At 40.6% G+C, this 22,658-nt stretch overlaps 1 protein-coding gene across 2 annotated transcripts in view; it reads right to left on the bottom strand.

The window, feature by feature from the left end:
* Positions 1-22,658, bottom strand: part of stab1 (stabilin 1) — a 157,628-nt gene that overhangs the window by 62,469 nt on the left and 72,501 nt on the right. For both annotated transcript variants that reach the window (XR_010093915.1, XM_063473672.1), the window contains exons 47-56: positions 22,226-22,306; positions 21,922-22,068; positions 17,625-17,759; positions 17,480-17,539; positions 10,001-10,177; positions 9,018-9,107; positions 5,906-6,052; positions 4,007-4,063; positions 3,765-3,924; positions 2,918-3,067 (exon numbers count right to left, since the gene is read on the bottom strand). Coding sequence is in view for 1 of the 2 variants with exons in the window: in XM_063473672.1 (XP_063329742.1) it covers positions 2,918-3,067; positions 3,765-3,924; positions 4,007-4,063; positions 5,906-6,052; positions 9,018-9,107; positions 10,001-10,177; positions 17,480-17,539; positions 17,625-17,759; positions 21,922-22,068; positions 22,226-22,306 (1,204 nt within the window). In the remaining variant the exon portion in view is untranslated. The remainder of the gene's footprint in view (positions 1-2,917; positions 3,068-3,764; positions 3,925-4,006; positions 4,064-5,905; positions 6,053-9,017; positions 9,108-10,000; positions 10,178-17,479; positions 17,540-17,624; positions 17,760-21,921; positions 22,069-22,225; positions 22,307-22,658) is intronic.

Here is a 22,658-nt window from a genome sequence, read left to right as displayed (position 1 = left end):
TAGACTTTCAGTACTTCTCCAGATCATGCTGCCAACAGAAATCCTCGGATGATTCTGCAGTAGTTAGATTATATAAGTGATGGACAGGAGGAGGAGTGCAAAGCACTAGGGGATGATTTTGTGGGATGGTCTGCTTGTGAATGTGAATACGACAGAAAGATGGTGATCGTGCGATCTTGGGGTGATCGTGGCTCAACAGTTGGCAGTTCGTCTTGTAATCGGAAGGTTGCCGGTTCGAGCCCCGGCTCCCACAGTCTTGGTAGTTGTGTCCTTGGGCAAGACACTTCACCCGTTGCCTACTGGTGGTGGTCAGGGGGCCCGGTGGCGCCAGTGTCCGGCAGCCTCGCCTCTATCAGTGCGCTCCAGGGCAGCTGTGGCTACAATGTAGCTTGCAATCACCAGTGTGTGAATGGGTGGATGACTGAATGTAGTGTAAAGCACTTTGGGGTCCATAGGGACTAAGTAAAGCGCTATACAAATACAGGCCATTTACCATCAAGGATGGCTACATGGCCCATGTCTATCCTGGGACAGGATGCCGATGTGGTGGAGGAGTACAAATAGCCGAGCATCCACATGAAAAACAGACTAAACTGGAAGACCAACACAGAGGCTCTATACAAGAAGGGGTGAGCAGGCTCTTCAACATGTGCAGAAACATAATGGATATTTTCTATCAGTCAGCTGTGAGAAACATCAGAGCTGGTAAGAGAAGGTCACTGCACCAGCTGTTATCCATTATGGATAATCCCGGCCACCCTCTGCACTGCTTACTAGGAGGCAGCGGAGCATCTTCCCCAAAAGACTGATTCAGCTCTGCTGCCACAAGAACAGAGACAGTAAAGCTTTATGTTGTCACCATCTTTAATACAATATATCATCTTTCAGGCTGAGAGACATCTGTCAGATATAATTATTAGTATTATTATTGTTAATAATACTAATATTTTAATTGCTGTAACACACAAGAATTAATAATCATGAGTTAATTAAATATTACATAAATGCTGTTTTTTTCATCAAAAGTTTCCTAGTTTTTTTATAAAAGCTGTTATGCAACAGCTTCACTTTAACTAAAGCTGCAGAGTGCTCTTTGTAGACCTCAATCTGCTCTGGATGAATTGAGCAACCATGGCGACGTGTTTTGTTCCTGCTGTGACGAAGAGTTTCAAATCGACTCCAGCTCTAACTGACACCTCTGCTGTCTCCTCCAAAGCAAGGACACACCTGTGTTCCTCTGTGGAGAAACACTGAGTGTAGTTGGATTTAATAAAGACTGTTAAACTCAAACAGGCAAAGATGAGCAGCCGTATCCATATTTTAAAAAAAAATAAAAAATCTGCTCTGCTGGTTTGGCTCTAAGCGAAGACAGCTGGCAGGTTTGTCTTGAGCTGGAAACACACCCAGCTGTGTGATGGTGAGTGTGGAGCGTTGCCATGGTGACAGACTGCTGGAGAGCTGATGGGGGTGAGACTGTCTGCTGATGCCAGATTTGCTACTTTTTTTCGCCACAGCGTATTAAAGAGTCACAACGCAGCCATGGTGAATACATCAAAGGGCTGAAACGCACCCTCCTCTTATTTTTACACTTTGGGGTTTTTTTATACCAAAATCGTGCACCAAATTTATGATTGAGATTTTGCAACATTTCTATGCACTGCCCCCTGCAGGTGGTAGAGAGCTGCTGCCTCAAGGTCTGCTTTTCATTGCACTCACATGTCTCCTCCCTTCCTCAGCTCATCCCAGTCAAGTGGGAGAGATGTGAGGAAAAGGTGTGAGGATGGAGGAGGAAGCTGTGAAGTGAGAATTCCTCCATTCCAGAGTCAGTCTTCACTTATGGATGTTGCTTGTGATTGTTTTTGATTATCTTCTGGTCTTATTTCTAGAAGGCATTCTAAGAACTGAGCATTTATATGAAAATCAGCCTATCGCGCTAACTTTGGCTCATTATGTCTGTGAAGGTTCTCAGTCATCCAGGCCATCGTAGTCTAAGGAGCTTGGAAAGAAAAGCGTCTGGACTTATTTAAGTTGCTTGAAGACGTTTCACCTCTCATCCGAGAAGCTTCTTCAGTTCTAAGGGTCAAATGGTGGAGAGTCCCAGATTTAAACCCAGTGGGAGTTTCCCCCCAAAGAGGGACAAAGGACCCCCTGATGATCCTCTACCTAATCACATGAGCCAAGGTGTGAAAACGGGTGTGGGTCACAATCAGCCAGGGTTTCGGGTGAGCTCATTGTGAAACCTGACCCCACCCTATCATGTGATTTCCTGAGGTCAGATGGCCCAGGATGTGAGTGGGCGTTAAGGCGTCTGGGAAGGGCTCTCAAAACTGGATTATAGATGGCAGACAGTTGGTGTCGTAAACCACCGCCTCTGTTCAAAGATGGTCGCTCACAGTGGACATAAATGGCTTCTTTCACTCCTCTTTCAAACCATCTGTCCTCTCTGTCCAAAATGTGAACATTGGCATCCTCGAAAGAGTGACCTTTGTCCTTTAGAAGCAGATGGACTGCTGAGTCTTGTCCCGTGGAGGTGGCTCTTCTATGTTGTGCCATGCATTTATTCAATTCAATTCAATTCAATTTTATTTAAATCACAACAACAGTCACCTCAGGGCGCTTTATATTGCACAGTAGATTGTACAATAATAGATAAAGAGAAAAACCCAACAATCATATGACCCCTTATGAGCAAGAACTTTGGCGACAGTGGGAAGGAAAAACTCCCTTTTAATAGGAAGAAACCTCCGGCAGAACCAGCCTCAGGCTCATTTATGAAGTGGCTGTTTGGTCTCTCCAACAGCAACTTCTGGAGAGCTGTTGGAGAGTAGACCTTATCTACAAAAGGTGCACTCTCTTTGTTCTTCCACTGAGCGATGATAAAAACTAAAAAGCATTTTCATCTTAAACTCTGCTGTACCTGTGCAGTTAGGGCCATAGAACCCAGCGGCACACAGTTCGCACGATTCCCCTTTGAATCCGGTGTGGCATCTACATGTTCCAGTACCGAGAATACCGTCGTTGCAGTCGCCATGTTTGCCACAAGGGGCCTCCAAACCACCTGAACAAACTGCAACAGACAGAAGAAAAGGGTCAAAACATAGCGTGGAAACAAAGAAAAAAAGAAACTCTCTTCCAGCCTTTATTAACTTTGCTCAGTGGCACCTGACAGAGACGGAAGTCTGTGGGAGAATTCTGCAAAGGTAAACATGGTGGCACACCCAGCCTTACCCAGCTTTCATGTCCCTGTGACCTCTGAAAAAACGTTTTCTTCAAAATAACTGCCCATAGGCATTACCAAGATGGCTTGCAGTGCTGTGAAAAAGTATTTACCCCCCTCACTGATTTCCTAGCTTTTGTCACACGTAGATAACCCAAGTTAAATATAACCTGAGTTATCTTTGTCTAATATTAAAATCTGATTCCTGATCTGAAACATGTCAATGTGAAATCAGGAAATCAGGAAGGGGACTAATACTTTTTCACAGCAGTTTAGAAAGACCCTAAGTCCACAATTTTCTCACTTGGATATTAAACTAAGTAAGCATCAGTAATATCTAGTCAAACAGAAGCGTGACTAATATCTTTGAGAAAACATGCTTTCAATAAAAACCACACAAACTCAACAACTTGAATATCCACACTAAACCCTGTGACTTTCAGAATTTGTAACTCAGTCTTTAAACAAGCTGCAAAAACCAAGAACATCTCTGTACAAACAAAAGCACCATTCCTCACATAAGTGCCTCCATCCCTTCCCCTCTTACCTTGACAGTCTCGCCCGAAGTGGTTTTTGCAGCACTTCTGTACCCAGCCTGGAAAGCTACAAACTCTCCTACAGCCATATCTGCTGAAACGATCCAGGTCATCATACAAGTATGAGTAGCGATACCTGGAGTGCAAGTTCAAACAGCGCTCCGTCTTTCCCTGAAAGAATACAGAAATGATATTTATCTCCACAGTCTTTATCTATAAGCAGCTAATGCTCACATGCTTTAGCAGACCTTACCGTGTCATAGTGTTTGAAGGGACAGGACGGGGTGAAGGTGCAGCTTCCACAGCGCCCCTGAAATATTTATGAAATATTTAAGACAAGTGAGATAATGATTATTTGTCATGAGATAACAGGGTTAAAGCCCTACTTAATCCACCAGGGCACATGCTAATGTGAGAGCCTTTGTAGTTTTCTGGTGTTGTTAGGGTACCTGGGTCGTTGACCCAGTGGTTTCAGTTTTGTACCTTTTATTTGTGTTCTCATCTTAGTTTATTTTTGTGAAAGTTTTGGTTTCTGTTTTGCATTTCTATTTTTTCCCCAGTTCTTCTTGGTGTGTGATTATTTAGTTCTCAAGTTTTGTGTCCAGTCAGTGTCTGTGTCTGTCCTGGTCCCACGTCTCTGTTCCCTCTGTTGCAGTGCTGCTTGTGAGTCTGTGTCTGTAAGTTTAGTCTGTGTTTCCTGTTTTACTTTGAAAATCCGTGTCTCATGTTAATGCGTCTGGTTTTGCTTCCTTTGTCTGTCAGCCCTGATTTGTCCAGCTGTGTTTCCCTCCTGTCTCTCATTCCCTGATTTCTCCCTCTGTGTATATAAGCCCTGTGTTTTCATCTGTCCTTGTTGCGATCTACCCTCATTCATGCTTTGTGTTCTGTCTGCCTGCCTGCCTGCGTTTATTCTTTGTATTTCTGAAGTTTGTTACTTTGAGTTCAGCATTAAAGCTGTTTTTTTGAGTTCACGTTTGTCTCCGGAGTCTGTACTTTGGGTCCTCCTTACCCCCACTCCTGCCTGCACACAGCCTTCGCATGTCAGGTGTTTATTCACCTGGCGCTCATCCTGGGAATTATACATTATTCAATCCAAACAATTTAGTGAAACAAAGCTTAGCTTAGTTGTTAGCTTGGTTGCTAATGGCCAGAGGCAATTGTATGGTCTATTCCTACCCTACACAAGAAGAAGCTAATAAACAATTTAGCTTCCTAAATTTTAAAATAAATCCTATGATCAAAGATAATCTGTTTTAATTAAAGGATAATTTCAACTTTTATCTAATCTGCTATATGTCTCATTTCCTTTTCTGTGCATACACTATTGGTCAAAAATTTTAGAACACTCTATTTTTTCCAATTTTTTATTAAAGATTATGCAGTTTAATTTCACATTGCACACTGAAATGAAAGCATAGTAAAATAAGCAATTTCAGTTTAAAAAGAAATCATGGACCCTGAATCCAGCAAAAACAGCCCCAGACAAGCACACTTCCTTGTCGATGTTTGACAGTTGATGCCACGCGATGTAGAACCATCCTTTTGCCTTCCTGACGGCATACGAAGATCCTGTGTGATGAACTGAAGATTTCAAAACATGATTCATCAGTCCATAAAACTTTTTTTTTCAGTCTTCAGTGGTCCGATGGCAGTGTTTCATGGCCCAGGCAAGCCTCTTTGTCTTATTCTGATGTCTTAGCAATGGCTTTCTTGCTGCAACTCATCCTGTCAAACCCGCGGTTCAAAGTCTTCTCTCCACAGCTGCTTACCTGCTTACTTACTCTCAACCAGAACTTGGAGCTATACTATCTAAATTATACTTAATTTATTCTAAATTTAGTTTAAGTTTCACCATTTACATAAGCATTTCCATTTGTTATGTTTAGCTTAATTTTTTACCTGCAGTAACAAACAAATACTTTACCTAGCCTTGTCTAATCAGTCTAAAACTAACGAACCCAATAAACAGATTTCTTTTTTTATTTTGTGAACCTTTTGATTATAATTTTGAAAACCAGATGAAAATAAACAACATAATTTCTTTAGTAATTTACATCATTGCATTTACTAATGCTGTTGGAGCACACAGTAAAAATGACTCCCCCAGTGGCGGTACTGGTGTTGAAGCGGTAGCATTGTTAGTGTTACTCACGTAAGTGGTTCTGTTCTCGATGGTGTCACAGAATGCTCCAAGGCCAGCAGGTTCCAGCAGCTGGTCGATGCCATAGGCCACACCATTCTGGAAGTTCAGGTAGCGGTCCACTATCTTGGCCTCATTTTCATTTATTACTATTGAACCCTAAAAACAGACACACACGTTTTAAAAAATACAACTACTAAGCAATAACAGAGTAGACTAAAATGGAAACCATTCAGTAGAGACAACAGAGTGATGTTATGATCATTTTGTTGGTGGTGTAAAAACAAACAGCAGGAGTTTTGTGAATATTCACAATACACTATGTAACCAAAAGTATTCGCTCGGGTTTAATATGATCTCAGCCCACCCTGTGCTTCAACTTCAACTCTTCTGGGAATGCTTTCCACAAGGTTTAAGAGTATGTGTTTATAGGAATTTTTGACCATTCTTCCAGAAGTGGATTAGTGAGGTCAGACACTGATGTTGGACAAGAAATCCTAGCTCGCAGTTTCCAGTTTAATTCATCCCAAAGGTGTTCTGTCAAGATAAGGTCAGGACTCTGTGGAGGCCAGTCAAGTTCTTCCACACCAAACTTGCCATCCATGTCTTTATGGCCCTTGCATGTTGACTGGTGTGCAGTCATCTTGGAACAAGAAGGAGCGTTCCCCAAATTGTTCCCACAAAGCTGGGAGCATGAAATTGTTCAAAATGTTTTGGTATGCTGAAGCATTACGAGTTCCTTTCACCGGAACAAAGGGGCTGAGCCCAACTCCTGAAAAACAACCCCACACCAAACTTTACACTTGGCACAGTGCAGTGCCAAACCCAGACTCCGTCATTGGAACGCCAGACGGAGAAGGGCGATTCAGTTACTCCCTTTATTGTCAACCAGAACTTGGGGCTATACGCAATTCGTCACTCCACTGCTCTAGAGTCCAGTGGTGGCGTGCTTTACACTACTACATCCACACTTTGCATTGCACTCATTGATGTAAGTCTTGAATGCAGCTGCTTGGCTATAGAAACCCATTCTGAAATTTTCTGATCTAAACTAAAGGTCACATTCACAGGTCTGTAGCAACTAACTACAGAAAGTTGGGGGCTTCTGTGCACTATGTGCCTCAGCATCAGGTACAAAGCTGGAATTCACTGAGCTCCTGAATTCACAAATGTTTGTAGAAGCAGCCTGCATGCCTAGGTGCTTGATTTTATACACCTGTGGTCCTCTTGCTAGCCATCTCTCGCTCACTATAAGAAACCTCAGTGTTCCTGGATAGCTCTTTTAAATTAGAGAAACAGGTCTCCACTGTGGTAAAAAAAACAGCTTTTACCAGTTGCGTCAGATATCCAAAGCAAAGCCGTTCCTTCCTTTAAGGAAAAACGTATCCACGCATTCATCACATCCAGACTGGACTACTACAACTCCCTCTACTTGGGCCTCCAACACTCTTCTCTTTACCGGCTTCAGTTAGTTCAAAATGCAGCTGTGCGTCTCTTAACAGGTACTAGAATCTATGATCACATCACTCCAATTTTAGCCAACTTACATTGGCTCCCTGTTAAATTTCGTATAGATTTTAAAATTCTTTTGTTTACTTTTAAATTCTAAATAATTTAGCGCCCAGCTATCTTTCCGAACTCCTCCATTTGTACAATCCAAATAGAGCACTAAGATCTTCAAATCAGATGCTCCTAACATGACCTAGGTCTCTACTGAAGTCCAGAGGTGACCGGGCCTTTGCAACCGTAGCGCCTAGACTCTGGAATAACCTCCCTGCTCATATTTGTACCTCAGAGTCTATCCAGTCTTTTAAATCGCGTTTTAAAACCTATTTTTTTTACTTTGATTCTAACTAGTTGGTTATTGTTGTGTTGTCACCTATTGTTTCCTGCCCTGTTTTTTCTTGTTGTTTTAATTGTCTCGTGCTTTTACTCTGTCTGACTGTGAACCACTATGGTCAACTTTGTTGTTTCTAATATGTGCTATAGAAATAAATTTTGATCTGATTTGATTTGATGACAGTGAGCAGAACACCTGAATTCAATTATTTGAATGGGTGAGTGAATACTTTTGCAGACATCTTGTGTTTACAGACCTGTAAAATCACTGCATGATCAATCAGTTGATAAAAGTAATTCACTCAGGGGTCTGTTTATAACATGTGCCAACCACACAGTAACTAGGCCCTTGTAGTACCTACTTATGACAAACATGAAAATTATCTGTGGGCCAAGCTTTGATGTTCCTGTCTGTGTAAAATGGTAACTGGTTCTTATATACCACTTTTCTATTTTATCTGAGCACTCAAAGTGTTTTATAAAACATATCTTAATCAGCCTTTCACACATGCATTCATTCAATCCTTTTCTAGCTAACATTTATGCACATTCATACTCTAATGAATGCATTTTGCCCAAGGATACCTTGGCGCGCAAACTGGATCAGAAAGGGAGCAAACGACCAACTTTCCAAATGGTAGATGACCTGCACTACCTCGTCAGCTACAGCCACCCCCACATTAGTTCTTGCAACCAATTGCATTCTTCATTGACGCACAAATTGAGTAAACCACCAATAAGAGTCATATCAGAGTTTTTGAGGTTTCCACATTCAGATACAAAGTTTTGAAAAGAGTAAGGTTTTCTAGGCAGGAGTTCCTCCATGAGAACTCTGACGCTCATTAGTCAGTCCTTGTAAGAAGCCGGTGGGGGTGGACTTGCTTTGGGGTAGAGGCAGAGCATGTACGGTCATCCGGCCAGTGGCGATGCACAGACTAAGCCCAAGGCCACAGAGCACACACACTGTCATGGGTAAGACCCAAGCAGGGGCACATGGAGCACCTCAGGTGGATAACCTCAGCAGACCCGCTTGCACGCCATGAGGTTGCGGAGAAGGCGCTCCCCCTGGAGCCAACAATGTGTAGATGCTGAGCCACACCACCCAGGCACATTTTTACTCAGTTATGGGAAACAAATCCCAGGAGAGGTCCTAGGTTTGATCAGCCAACCTGTGGTAACAGTGCTTTCACCATGTGGCAACACTAGTTAATATAGCAACAATTAACTGCCAGGTGTGGAAGAAGTAATGGCCACTCATTTGGTTTATGTGTGTGTGTTTCCTCACCACCAGGCTCCGGTCACAGCTGAACTTGATGGTGGATCCATGCATCGTGCGGAAGGATGAAAATTTAGTCGGCAGTCCAACATTTGTCACCTACACACACACACACACACACACACACACAGGCATAATACTTCAAAGGAAAAGGTATAGAAACACTTGAATATTGTCAATGTTTCTGATTAAATATGTGCTTAAAACATCTTTTGATACAAACCCTAAAAGCAGATCAAGAGAATGTTATTACTTTATTAATGCAATTCATTCATTTTCTTGGCTTAGCCAATTCAGGGCTCATGTTCACGTCCACATCTACAGAGATTTTCTTTATGTCTTTAAGACATTTCTGCAGTTTAACTAAATGGTGTGTGCTATCTGGCTTCATGGATAGATAAAGTTGTGTGTCATCTGCACAGCAGTGAAAATGTATGCTATGCCTTCTAATGATACTGCCTAAGGGAAGCATGTATAATGTAAACAGAATTGGTCCTAGCACTGAACCCTGTGGAACTCCATAATTAACCTCAGCGTTTGAAGAAGACTCTCCATTTACATGAACAAACTGGAGTCTATTAGACAGATAAAATTCAAACTACTGCAGCGCAGTAACTGTAATACCTACAGAGTGCTCTAATCTTTCTAATGGAATATTATGGTCAACAGTATCGAACGCTAGCAGGACAAGCACAGAGATGAGCCGCCTCTCCCGGTTCTGGAGGAGGTTTCTTCCAGTTAAATGGGAGTTTTCCTTCCCACTACCGCCAAAGTGCGTACTCATAGGGGGTCTTATGGTTTTTGGGGTTTTCTCTGTTGTATTATTGTAGGGTCTACCTTACAATATAAAGCGCCTTGAGGTGGCTGTTGTGATTTGGCATTGTATAAATAATATTGAATTGGATTATAACCCTACACATCTCTTTTTGCCATTTGTAATGGGCTCTATCCAAAAGAACACTTCATTATTCATCCAGTCATTCTCCTCCTACCTTTGAGTTGCGAATGATGTGAGCCTTTAAGGTGGCAGCCAGCTGGTCCCGGTGGAAAGGGTGGATGAGCCAGAGCTGCCTTTCAAGTGGCAAGGACTCCATGGCCTTGTTTGTGGGCCAAAACATGGTGAATGGTTGGTGGACGGCCATATTGAGTGTAGGGAGGAGGCCTGCAGTCTGCAAAAAGTGATAAAAGCACTTAACAGTGAGTCTTGCACATTGATTTTTATTTATGCTGACCACAAACTTTTTCTTGACATTTTAGAAACACTTGGAATTAATTTTACTAGATACAAATGTTATGATAAATGTTAGAACAAATGGAACTTTACTTAAACCTTTCCTTTATGAAAGCCATATCTGCTGTGTAATCTGTTGTACAGTGATACTGGGCTGCACAGCGCAGGTCTATTATGAGTAATTCTGTCTCTAATCAACAAAGTCTTCTGCTTGACAGTCTTCGATTTCAATAAAAATGTTATGGTAGAAAATATGAATATTTACAAAAATAGCTGTGAAATATGAAATACTTTTATAAAAATGTTTGGTCGACCCACCTTCAGGCCTCCCCCCCCCCTCACACACTAAAATTGGAAACAGTGTTTGAACAAGAATATCTCAACGACTACTAAAGATAAAAGCCTGAAATTTTCAATGGTCTATCTTTGTTCTTGATAAAATTTTAGCTCCTCATTCTTGATGATGATGATGATAAAAACAGCAGCCTTTATCTTTAATAAGTTTTGAAATATTCATGTTCATACATTGCCTCAAATTTCAATGGGCCAAAAAAAAACCCTAAAAGTGCATTGGCAGATGATTAGAAAAATGATGGCACCACTGGCTAACAATGATGAGGATGTTTGTATCCTTGACAGGGAGGAATGCTGGTTTGACCGGGGAGTCAAGGAGGCCATTTAAACGGGAAAGACCATCTCTGAATCGAGGAGGGTGCCTAAGGGTACATCTTTCACCATCTTAGAACACTGTGATTGCAGCCATTCTCCAACTCTCTGTAAAATGGTACTCATGTTATTATATATTAACGACCATGAAATTGACCTCACAGCCCATTGTTCATCAGTGGTGCTAGTGTCAGTCATTATGGAAATGTGCTGTTTATAAGATTGAGGAAACCTGCAGTAAGCTGAGACTGTAAAACTCACTTGGTTGAGTGACAAAACGTTTCTCCCACTGAAAACGCTACGTCCAGATAAACAGAATCAACCTTTTTGCGATATAGTCTAAAGGTACCGCTACCCATGTACTTTCCTGTTATGGCAAAAGAATCTCATCTCAAGGACAAAGATGTTCAAGAGGAGCTGCCAAGCAGGAAGACAAGAAGACCACAGAGAAGGTTCATGGAGTGAAGGAGGACATACAGAGGGTTGGTGTGACGGAGGAAGATTGTAGGGATAGGGTGAGATGTCGGCAAATCACTGTGGTGATCGCAAAGCCAAAGGAAGAAGAACGTCAAGAAAGTAACCATGACCACAAAAACATGAAAATATGTGATTGTATCAGCAGGTCATAGCATTGAGCACATTGCTGACAATATTAGCAGTGACAGGACGATTTCTAGGTTCTAATCTTGGAGTCGATCAATGGGAAGAACACTCCCTCCACTTTCACAAACATTAAGATCGTAGAACATTTATGGCAAAGTGATGTTTCAATCTATCGTGTAATTTCAAGTCCAGTACACAGTGAAGCGAGACAACGTTCCTCCAAGACCATGGTGCTATGGTCTTGGAGGCAGTGCAACACCAGACAGAACAAAACGATACAGACACAAGACAGTGCAGACACAACAATGCAACAGAAAAGTGCAACAATGACAGTGGGTTGTGCAAAAGACTGAGCATTGTGCAAAAAGTAACTTGGTGTACGAAGATGTGCGTGTGTGTGTGTATGAGATTGTGCAGATAAGTGCTTGGTATGTGTGCGAGTGTTTAGGAGTCTAAACGAATAAGCCTAACATGACCGCAATTATTTATAGAGGGCATGAAAACACAAATTTTATGAACATTACAATCCAGTGATTCTTGTGGCAGCAGAAAAAGTGCTCGTAAAAATGACAAATATGAACTCGACCTTGAGCACAGTCTGGTCAAAGTCATATTTTGTGACTTTGACCAGATTGTGCTGGTCAAGGTAATCTCTGTGTGCAAGTTTCACAAAATTCTGACAAATAGTCTCGTCGGAGAAGGTCGTCTACAGTTCAGTTCAGGCTTATTTATATAGCATCAATCATAACAACAGCTGCCTCGAGGCTCTTTACACTGTGAGGTAAAGATTACAGTGTTACTGTGGTGGATAAATGGACACATGGATGCCTTTTCATGCCATAAACTCAGTCCTTTGGCTAGATGAGCTAAAAACTACAGAATCAGATTGCTAATCCAGGTGTTAAGCATCTGAATACAATTCAGTATGATGTAAGAAAATATTTAAGACTCTTTGTCATAAAACAGTCCACTATCAACAAAAAAATCTGCAAACTGCTATCTGTTTTTGAGTGTGAAGTCATTCTGTTTAGTTTTTGTCTCCTTATAGCCTTGGGTTAAACTGGGCAGGAGCCTACTGCAGAGCGTTACCAGCTCACATGTGACTCTTAAACACAGGATAAACATAAAATGCCTTCCCCTTTTTTTTCTTTTTTTTTTTTTACTTTGCTGCAGCAAGAACAAAAGCAGTGGTATCTATGCAGTCTCTGAACTGAACTTCTGCATGTGGCTATTTCCTTATTTCAGTCTTGTTAACATAAATACTTTCTTACAAGCTAACTATATGCAAGCTTTTGTGACATAGTTTCTACTGTGAAAAACACAGCAGTCAAGGTCAGAAGGAAGCCATTTTGTACTTTCATGATAAATATAATTTTTCCCAAAGTGTGGCCTCCTGGTGGTCCCTGAAGGTACTGTAGGTGGTTGTTTAAAACGTTTACTGAAAAATATATTTAGAAGAATGTAAATTTTAATATTTGCACATTTTTTAAACTTTAATGTTAATATCATATAACTTAACTAGACTTTTGATTTGGGATTCATGAAATGTTTATTATAAAAAGAAAAATAAACTGGCATATTGCCAGTGCTACCCCTAGATTTCAAACTCCTACGTCGCCTCGTTTTTGAGTTATTGTATTCACAAACTTGTCAGGCAGCGTGGTACCCTGGCCCGTCAGTCTTTTAAACCTGAAGGGTAAAAATTACTTTGTTATTAACCTTTTGTTATTTACTTTTTAAATTGAACTCATCTCATATCTCACCATTAGCTGACAGAACTTAATGCAGTGTATTCAGGTCTACATACACGGTGTAAAGTATAATACTCTCTTTAACGACAGTTATTTTATTTTTTAGGGGCATCCTGTCCTGTTAACGATTTCAGTCTCTGGTTTGAAACATCAGTCACTTTTCCAAAGGAATGTGAGAGTATTTTTCCCCCTGCTGGATCCCTTTTCCAGGTTCCACAGCACAGATAATTCAAAACATCGTTAAATGATTTGAGTTCCCGCTGTTAATTTTAACGTTGTGTAAAAACATCAGCCTATACGCGGTTTCAGAAGGCTGCCTCTCGTCTGGCTGACACATTTATTGTGGGAGGCCTAAAGCCCTGTTCCTGAAAGTCTCACATATATCTGAGCTCCCATCCTCAAGAGTAAAGGGAAGCCAAAACCAACATTATGTCTTCTAAATTCAACATTCATATGTCATAAACAACTGTATGAGGCACAAAACTGGCAGTAGATAAAGCAGAAGTCACAAATGGCAGCCTCCGGGGTTCAAGGGCCACAATATGAAACCAGGAGCATATTTTCATTTCAAAAGCCTAAAAAAGAACCGATTTTTCCATTTGCTAATTTCAAAGTTGCCTATTTTCTTGCTATGACGCAAAGTATCGAGAATCCATCATGGCTAAAGTGACGCAGTGACCCACATGTAGTAATGTTAACCCCAGTTATTGGCCATGACCAAAAATGCATTTCAAACACATTCATCAATTAGAAAATTTTAAGATAAATCTGCTGGCGTTTTTTTGTTGTATAAAAAGATAAAAAGATATATGGATTTAAAAAAGCTGCAAGCACCACTGAGATAACTTGCAGTGACTTGGTCATAACCGTCAGTGCACTACAGTAACAACCGTGAGTTACTGTGATCGGGAGCAGCTTGTTATTATTATCTTATCTTATTATTATGTTATAACATAGAAACATGTACCTGGAGAGGGTGAAGCAGTGTGTGTGTCCATGAAGGAGTTTTACTATATCTTGATTAATTTACTGTAAATCTAAGGTCTGTACAGACTTCTCCCAGTCTGTTTTATAAATATATATTTGGGGTTGTTAATGGTTTTAGTACCATGGTAAAAATAATGATTTATAGGCCCAGCTGAAGAGTTTTTTTCTGTGACATGCTGGTACATAATTATATGTTGGATACTTGTAATTATTGTATTCGTGTTGCTAAAACACAAAAAAACCCCAGAAAAATTCCCCCCACATGTTTCATAAGAGCTATAAATTGATTTGCATGTCACTGAGTGAAATAGGTATTTGAGCCCCTACTACCACAGGCTGTGTGCCCACGTTGCACAAAGATTACAATCAACCAGTCAATTAAAGAATTAGAAATAGTCCTGATCTCAATGAGTTATATTTATGACCCAGACCAAGACAGAGTTTTAATATATTTGAAAGCCTGATTCTTAGCCTTGTAAAACCTAACTGGAAAACTCAAATACAGTTTTATTTGTTGTTATCTATTGTTTTTATCTGATTTAACGGTCAGTTCAGATAAAATAATCATTGTGCGTGAATAAAACATCCATGTAGATGTTCAAAATGACAGCCTCAACATAGCATTCAATCTATTATTAGACTCAACTGGCTTCTCTCAAAATGTAAATGAGCCCACCCACCACTTTAATCACACTCCGGATCTTGTTCTGACATATGCCATAGAAACTGAACATTTATTCCCTGAAAATCCTCTTTTGTCTGATCATTTATTAATAACACTGACTTTTCGATGCTGGGGTTTTCTCTGTATTATCGTAGGGTCTTTATCTTACAATATGAAGCACCTTGAAGAAGCACCTGTTGATTCAGCGCTTTATAAATAAAATTTAATTGTAGAAAGCACAACTGTCCACAGAATTTCTTCCAAGCCAACCAAGAACATCACTGGTAACACACCACGCCATCATTTATTGAAATCTTTCAGCACCTGCAGAGTTCCTATGCTCAAGAAGGCACACGTACAGACCTGTATGAAGTTTGTTCCTGAACATCTAAATGACTCAGAGAAGGCTTGAGAGAAAGTGATGTCAGATTAAACCAAAATCGAGCTTTTTGGAATCAACTCCACCCGCTGCATCTGGAGAAAGAGAAATGCTGAGTATCAACCAAAGAACACCAAGCTTAAGATTGGCCATGGATCAGTCTTCCAGCATGACAATGGCCGAAAATATACTGCCAAGGCAACAAAAGACTGGCTAAAGTGGCTAATCTGTGGAGGGGGCTGAAGCTTCAAGTTGCCAACCAGCAACCAAAAGGATGGATAGAGTTTCTGTGAAGAAGAGTGGGCAAAAATCCATCCTGAGATGTGTGCGAACCTGGTGACCAACTACACAGCCCATCTGTGGCAGCCAGAGTTCTGACTGGGTTGTAGAGGATCAAATATTTATTTTACTGTCATAAAAATGAGAGGCTGTTCATTTCTTTGTAAGTGAGCAAACATACAAATTCAGCAGGAGATCATATAATTATTTCCCCCACTGTACATCACGTGGAATCAAATGGACCTGGTCGGACTTGCTGACACTGGCCTTACATGGCTCAAAAAAGAACGGAACACTCGATCATCACAGTTTAACACAAAGTCAGTTAAACTTCAGGGATATCAGAGTGTGCAGTCAGCAGGCATAAACCACTGTGAATCCATTTGAGCTGCTTTGGTGCAAATGAAGCAGACAACAGGTGCACTGCAACAACAACACAACCTCCAAAAAGAGAATGGCTTAGCAGGTGGTGGCCACAGACCATTGCTCTCTCCTTATCCCGCCTGACTGATTTTTTTCTCCAGTTTTGCTTTTGTGCACCTGTTGTCATTTTCATTTCGTCAAAGTAAGAAGCAGGTGAAATGGATTCACAATGGTTTAGCCTTCCTAACTGGACAGATTGACATCCCCTGAAGGTTTAAATTACTTTGTGTTAAACTGTGCTGATCAAGTGTTTCCTTGATGGGGTTTTTTTTGTTTAGCAGTGCACATGTCCCCTGTCTGGAAAAAAATGCACCAAGCTTACCTCCACATGTGAGCTATATGAACATTTTAATTTTGGATTTTTGTTGTTAAATGATAATTAACCCTCAAGCAACCAAGCTATTTAAGCCTAAAACAACTGAGTTTATGACTCCATTACAGTTTACATTACAGGAATAGATACAGGTTCGCCTTTCTACTCCAGCTGAGCCTAAACAATTTTAAGTACTTTGAAAGCATCGGGGTAACTTGGGGTTCAGTATCGTGATCAAGGACACTTCAGACAAGAAAAGCCGAGGATCAAACCACCAACCTTTCAATTAGTAGACTCTACCTCCTGAACCAAAGCCAACACAATAATCAAGGATACCCACACAACTTTTCACGAAATTGTGGTAGGAGATATTTTTACAATCAAAAATATAAGCTTTAACCACTTAAACCAGGTTAAAGTACAACTTTTGATATGTCACTGCAGGTGAATATACCAAACCAGGGCCGGCAGAGAAATAATCCCAGGATAATGCCACCATGCTTCACACTTCTCAGTGTGTATGCATGACAATTAACCTTCTGCGTTTAAACTACATCTGCCTGACAAAGCTACTGTAGTGCTACTGAAGTAAAACCTTGAATACAGGACTTTAAACAGAGTGTTTTAAAACTGTGGTAAGTCTATGTTTACTGTCAGTTAAGGATATCACATCGCCCATCTTTCCAAATAAGAGTTGTGTGTGGAGTCTTGCATTTATCATCCTAGTGTGTCTAATGCTGCAGTGTTTTCTCGTTAGTGCTTTGGAGAGAGGCTTAGAGTGCAGAGGAATGAGCTGTTAGTAATAATGAGGTCAATCCAAGAAAAATTGCCCAGAGTCACACCAGCCTCAAATAACCAACTTTACCTTACTGATGCTTTCATACTATTAATATTTTCTTAGTTACAGCCTGCTGAAGTACACAGAGCTGGCTCAATTTGCCTAATTTTTTTTTTTTAACATTGATCCCTGATGACTTCTGAAGTGAAGGAGCTAACCACATGAAATGTTCTGAACTAATAAAATGCTCAGATTTGGCTCAAATTACGACCTAATGGCCAGCAGGATTTTTCTGAAGAGGGTGTGTAGACAAGCAGATGGGAGTTAATGAAAGAGGGTTGCAGAAATTGAAGAAGTCCTTCTCAAATCAGTAGATGCAGGATTTTGTTTCCCTTACCTCTATGAGTTGGTAGAAGCTGCTGTAGCCATAAACTGAAGCTGCTGTGGTTAAGTTCATCTAACACAAAGAAAGAAAGAGAGATATCACTATCTGCTTCCAGTTAAGATTAATCATTAAATAACTGTAACCAAAACCAACGCACCATTTTGGGATTAATCGGCGGTTTCTCCTCCAGAGCGTAAGGTGTCAGCATCAAGTCGATGTGGTGAATGATTCCATTAAATGTGGTGTAATCGCTCTTCACGATCCTCGACCTGTTGTTGATGAAGATCGAATCCTGCAGGGGGAGAGAGACTGTTTATTTCCTGATGACTTCCCAAAGTTACTTCCCAGTTAAATTCAAGAAAAATCATAAAAAAATGAAGGATAACTCATTAAAGTAAAATAACATGGGCTGATTTCTTGGGAGCTTTAGATTCACCTCAATATTTTATAACTTTAACATTTAAAATTAAGGGGTTTTTAAGGATGCTAACCGTGAATGGTGTAACCCAGGATCAGCGGGCCTATTCCAGAAACCAGGGCCCCAGTCAAAAAATTCCATCCCTTGTTTTTCCCTAATCACGTTTCTTGGACTTTTATCGAAAACATCAATAAGATGGAGGTGGTAATAAAGGAAGCACTGAAGCAACTCTCCTTAGTATTTTTTAATCTGACCAGACACTATTATTAGGGGCACTACACTAATAATTCCAGGTCTTTTCACTCAGTGAGGAATCTTTCTAAGAAAAACTGACTATTTAAACAATCCCAGGTTTACAAACGGAGCCTAAGGCTACGTTCACACTGCAGGTCTTAATGCTCAATTCCGATTTTTTGATCAAATCCGATTTTTTTGTCTGCTTGTTCACACTACACATAAAATGCGACATCAAACGCGCTCTAGTGTGAACGCTCAAAGCGGCCCGCATGCGCAAAAGAAGATGTCACACACAACTCGCTCTGTTTAGACCCAGAGCAAACAATATTGTTTGACTGATGGCCCTTAATATAAAGACTTCGGACTTTATGTTTCCAAATTTTTGCTTTAAGTTATTTTGTTATTTACATAATAATGTAGATGATCCTTTTTGCTGTTTTAGAGGAGCGGTGCTTCAAAGGATAGTTGCAGATTTCTGTCAGAATCTGCAGAAAATACAGTAAAAATAAAATGTCCACATTTCTCCAACGTGGTCTTCCCAACAGTTTCACCAGATGGCAAGAAATAGTTCGCGATGTCCTATCGGGCGCTTCTCGGGCGCTGATAATTGGCGTCTGTCTTGTGTCAGTGACGTAAAAGACGGATTTAATGCGACTTGACCGTTCACACAGCAGTCGCTTTCTAAAACATCGGATACGTATCGGATTCAGGACCACATACGAAAGTGACCCAGATCTGTTGTTGATGAAGATCGAATCCTGCAGGGGGAGAGAGACTGTTTATTTCCTGATGACTTCCCAAAGTTACTTCCCAGTTAAATTCAAGAAAAATCATAAAAAAATGAAGGATAACTCATTAAAGTAAAATAACATGGGCTGATTTCTTGGGAGCTTTAGATTCACCTCAATATTTTATAACTTTAACATTTAAAATTAAGGGGTTTTTAAGGATGCTAACCGTGAATGGTGTAACCCAGGATCAGCGGGCCTATTCCAGAAACCAGGGCCCCAGTCAAAAAATTCCATCCCTTGTTTTTCCCTAATCACGTTTCTTGGACTTTTATCGAAAACATCAATAAGATGGAGGTGGTAATAAAGGAAGCACTGAAGCAACTCTCCTTAGTATTTTTTAATCTGACCAGACACTATTATTAGGGGCACTACACTAATAATTCCAGGTCTTTTCACTCAGTGAGGAATCTTTCTAAGAAAAACTGACTATTTAAACAATCCCAGGTTTACAAACGGAGCCTAAGGCTACGTTCACACTGCAGGTCTTAATGCTCAATTCCGATTTTTTGATCAAATCCGATTTTTTTGTCTGCTTGTTCACACTACACATAAAATGCGACATCAAACGCGCTCTAGTGTGAACGCTCAAAGCGGCCCGCATGCGCAAAAGAAGATGTCACACACAACTCGCTCTGTTTAGACCCAGAGCAAACAATATTGTTTGACTGATGGCCCTTAATATAAAGACTTCGGACTTTATGTTTCCAAATTTTTGCTTTAAGTTATTTTGTTATTTACATAATAATGTAGATGATCCTTTTTGCTGTTTTAGAGGAGCGGTGCTTCAAAGGATAGTTGCAGATTTCTGTCAGAATCTGCAGAAAATACAGTAAAAATAAAATGTCCACATTTCTCCAACGTGGTCTTCCCAACAGTTTCACCAGATGGCAAGAAATAGTTCGCGATGTCCTATCGGGCGCTTCTCGGGCGCTGATAATTGGCGTCTGTCTTGTGTCAGTGACGTAAAAGACGGATTTAATGCGACTTGACCGTTCACACAGCAGTCGCTTTCTAAAACATCGGATACGTATCGGATTCAGGACCACATACGAAAGTGACCCAGATCGGATTTGAAAATATCGGATTTGTGCCGTTCACACTGTCATACCAAGATCGGATACGGGTCGCATAGGGGCAAAAAAATCGGATTTGATGCGCTTTCGCCTGCAGTGTGAACGTAGCCTAACACTGATCTCTGTGGTAGGAAAATCTGAGTTTTTGTTCCCATAGCAGTTTTAATCAACTTACCCTGAGTGAAGCTCGTGCATGGGTCATGAAAAAAGCCATCATAAGTGGCGCTCAACCAGTAAATAAGGAGCAGTGCCTCCAATTTCATCCAGTGGACCAGGAAATATGAATGCATGCCAGTGTGGGCTATTTCATTTATGTTTACAAAAATATGAGTGGATGAAAGAGAGTAATTTCACTTGAGTACATTTTATTTAGCAATAGACACAATATTCAGCCAATTTTCTTTAATAGATGATAAAGCTGGAATTCTAACAGCTGTTAAATCTTTTAATAAATGTATTCTTTCACTTGGCAAAACCTGGTAAAAATGCAGGTAAAGAAAAAATATATATCAAAGCATTCCCTGTAATCAGGGTCTGACATATCGAGACATATCATGGATCAACATTTAGAAAGCTTTCTCTCTAATATTTATTTATTTATTACTTTTTAAAAGTTTGTAAATATTACACCAAAAAACTGGTGTCAGACTTTCTGCTGCCTGGATTCACAGATGAGATTTAGTTCATTTTCAGTGACAGCTGAAGCACCCCCAGAGCATGATGCTGCCACCACCATATTTGACAGTGGGGATGGTGTGTTCAGAGTGATGTGCAGTGTTAGTTTTCCGCCACACATAGCGTTTTGCATTTTGGCCAAAAAGTTCCATTTTGGTCTCATCTGACCAGAGCACCTTCTTCCACATGTTTGCTGTGTCCCCCACATGGCTTGTGGCAAACTGCAAACGGGACTTCTTTTGGTTTTCTGTTAACAATGGCTTTCTTCTTGCCACTCTTCCATAAAGGCCAACTTTGTGCAGTGCACGACTAATAGTTGTCCTATGGACAGATTCCCCCACCTGAGCTGTAGATCTCTGCAGCTCGTCCAGAGTCACCATGGGCCTCTTGGCTGCATTTCTGATCAGCGCTCTCCTTGTTCGGCCTGTGAGTTTAGGTGGACGGCCTTGTCTTGGTAGGTTTACAGTTGTGCCATACTCCTTCCATTTCTGAATGATTGCTTGAACAGTGCTCTGTGGGATGTTCAAGGTTTGGGAAATCTTTTTGTAGCCTAAGCCTGCTTTAAATTTCTCAATAACTTTATCCCTGACCTGTCTGGTGTGTTCTTTGGACTTCATGGTGTTGTTGCTCCCAATATTCTCTTAGACAACCTCTGAGGCCGTCACAGAGCAGCTGTATTTGTACTGACATTAGATTACACACAGGTGCACTCTATTTAGTCATTAGCACTCATCAGGCAATGTCTATGGGCAACTGACTGCACTCAGACCAAAGGGGGCTGAATAATTACGCACACCCCACTTTGCAGTTATTTATTTGTACAAAAAATGTTTGGAATCATGTATGATTTTCGTTCCACTTCTCACGTGTACACCACTTTGTATTGGTCTTTCACGTGGAATTCCAGTAAAATTGATTCATATTTGTGGCTGTAATGTGACAAAATGTGGAAAAGTTCAAGGGGGCTGAAAAGTTTTGCAAGCTACTGTAAGTGGCAGAAAAGGGATGGATGGATGGATTTAACTCAATAATTTTACATTTTCAAATGATGCTGTGACTGGTCCTTTATAAAGCTGAGTACAGCTGCTGTGCTCCAGGGATTAATAAGGCATAAAGTGGTTGGAGTGAGAAAAAGTCAAGTGTGACTTGAGAAAAATTAAATAGTTCTTAATGTTTGTTTTACACATTTAAATCCATATCTATGAAGCTACATTTACTTCTGTTCTACTGAGGAGTTAATAATCTGTGTATGTGCGTTACCCCTATCAGGCTGAAGTGCAACGTGTGTCCTGATACTGAGACAGCACGCTCAGTGGTTTTGAAGTCATTCGAGGTCAGAATCTCACAGGAAACGATGTGGGAACGAACCAAATCCTCAATATGACCGTTCTGCTTCCAAACATTAACCTAGACACACACACACACAAGTCAGTACTGTAAAGCAAAAACAATCAATGCCACATGCTAAAGTGATACAGCTAGGGTAGGGTGGCACACATTTAAGGTGAGACTGGAGACGTTAATGTCACACGAAACAATAAAAAGCAGCAGCTGCTGCACTCACAATGGAGATGTTGTTGTTTTCCTCTACCGGGACGAAGACAGTGTATGGTCCATCACCATAAAGACCTGAAACGCCTGACATCTAAGAAGCACAAAAACAGTGACGATGGATGAGAATCAGATGGCTCAAAAGTATTTATCCCAAAGCAAGTCCAGGAGGTTGTTTTTTTTTTTACTTTAATTTTTTTCCAGCTATTTTCCCACACAGTGACTTACAAAAGCAGCTCAGTGCAACAAATTTATAAAATATGTGTATAAAATCAAGGATGAATAATAAGTTAAGGTCTCACAGTGATACTGAGTTTTGGTTCCTGGTTTTATTTTCATTCCTATTTTTGACCCAATGTCCATTTTCTCATTTCCTAAATTCCTCCTCCTCGATTCCTCTCCTCGCATCTTAGCCCTCCCACCACACACGCAAGTGGAGGAAGTGA

This window comes from Pelmatolapia mariae, linkage group LG5, assembly GCF_036321145.2.
Source record: "Pelmatolapia mariae isolate MD_Pm_ZW linkage group LG5, Pm_UMD_F_2, whole genome shotgun sequence".
Taxonomy (NCBI): domain Eukaryota; kingdom Metazoa; phylum Chordata; class Actinopteri; order Cichliformes; family Cichlidae; genus Pelmatolapia; species Pelmatolapia mariae.
Note: the sequence above shows the minus strand (reverse complement) of the source record. Positions and strands in the feature narration are given on the sequence as shown.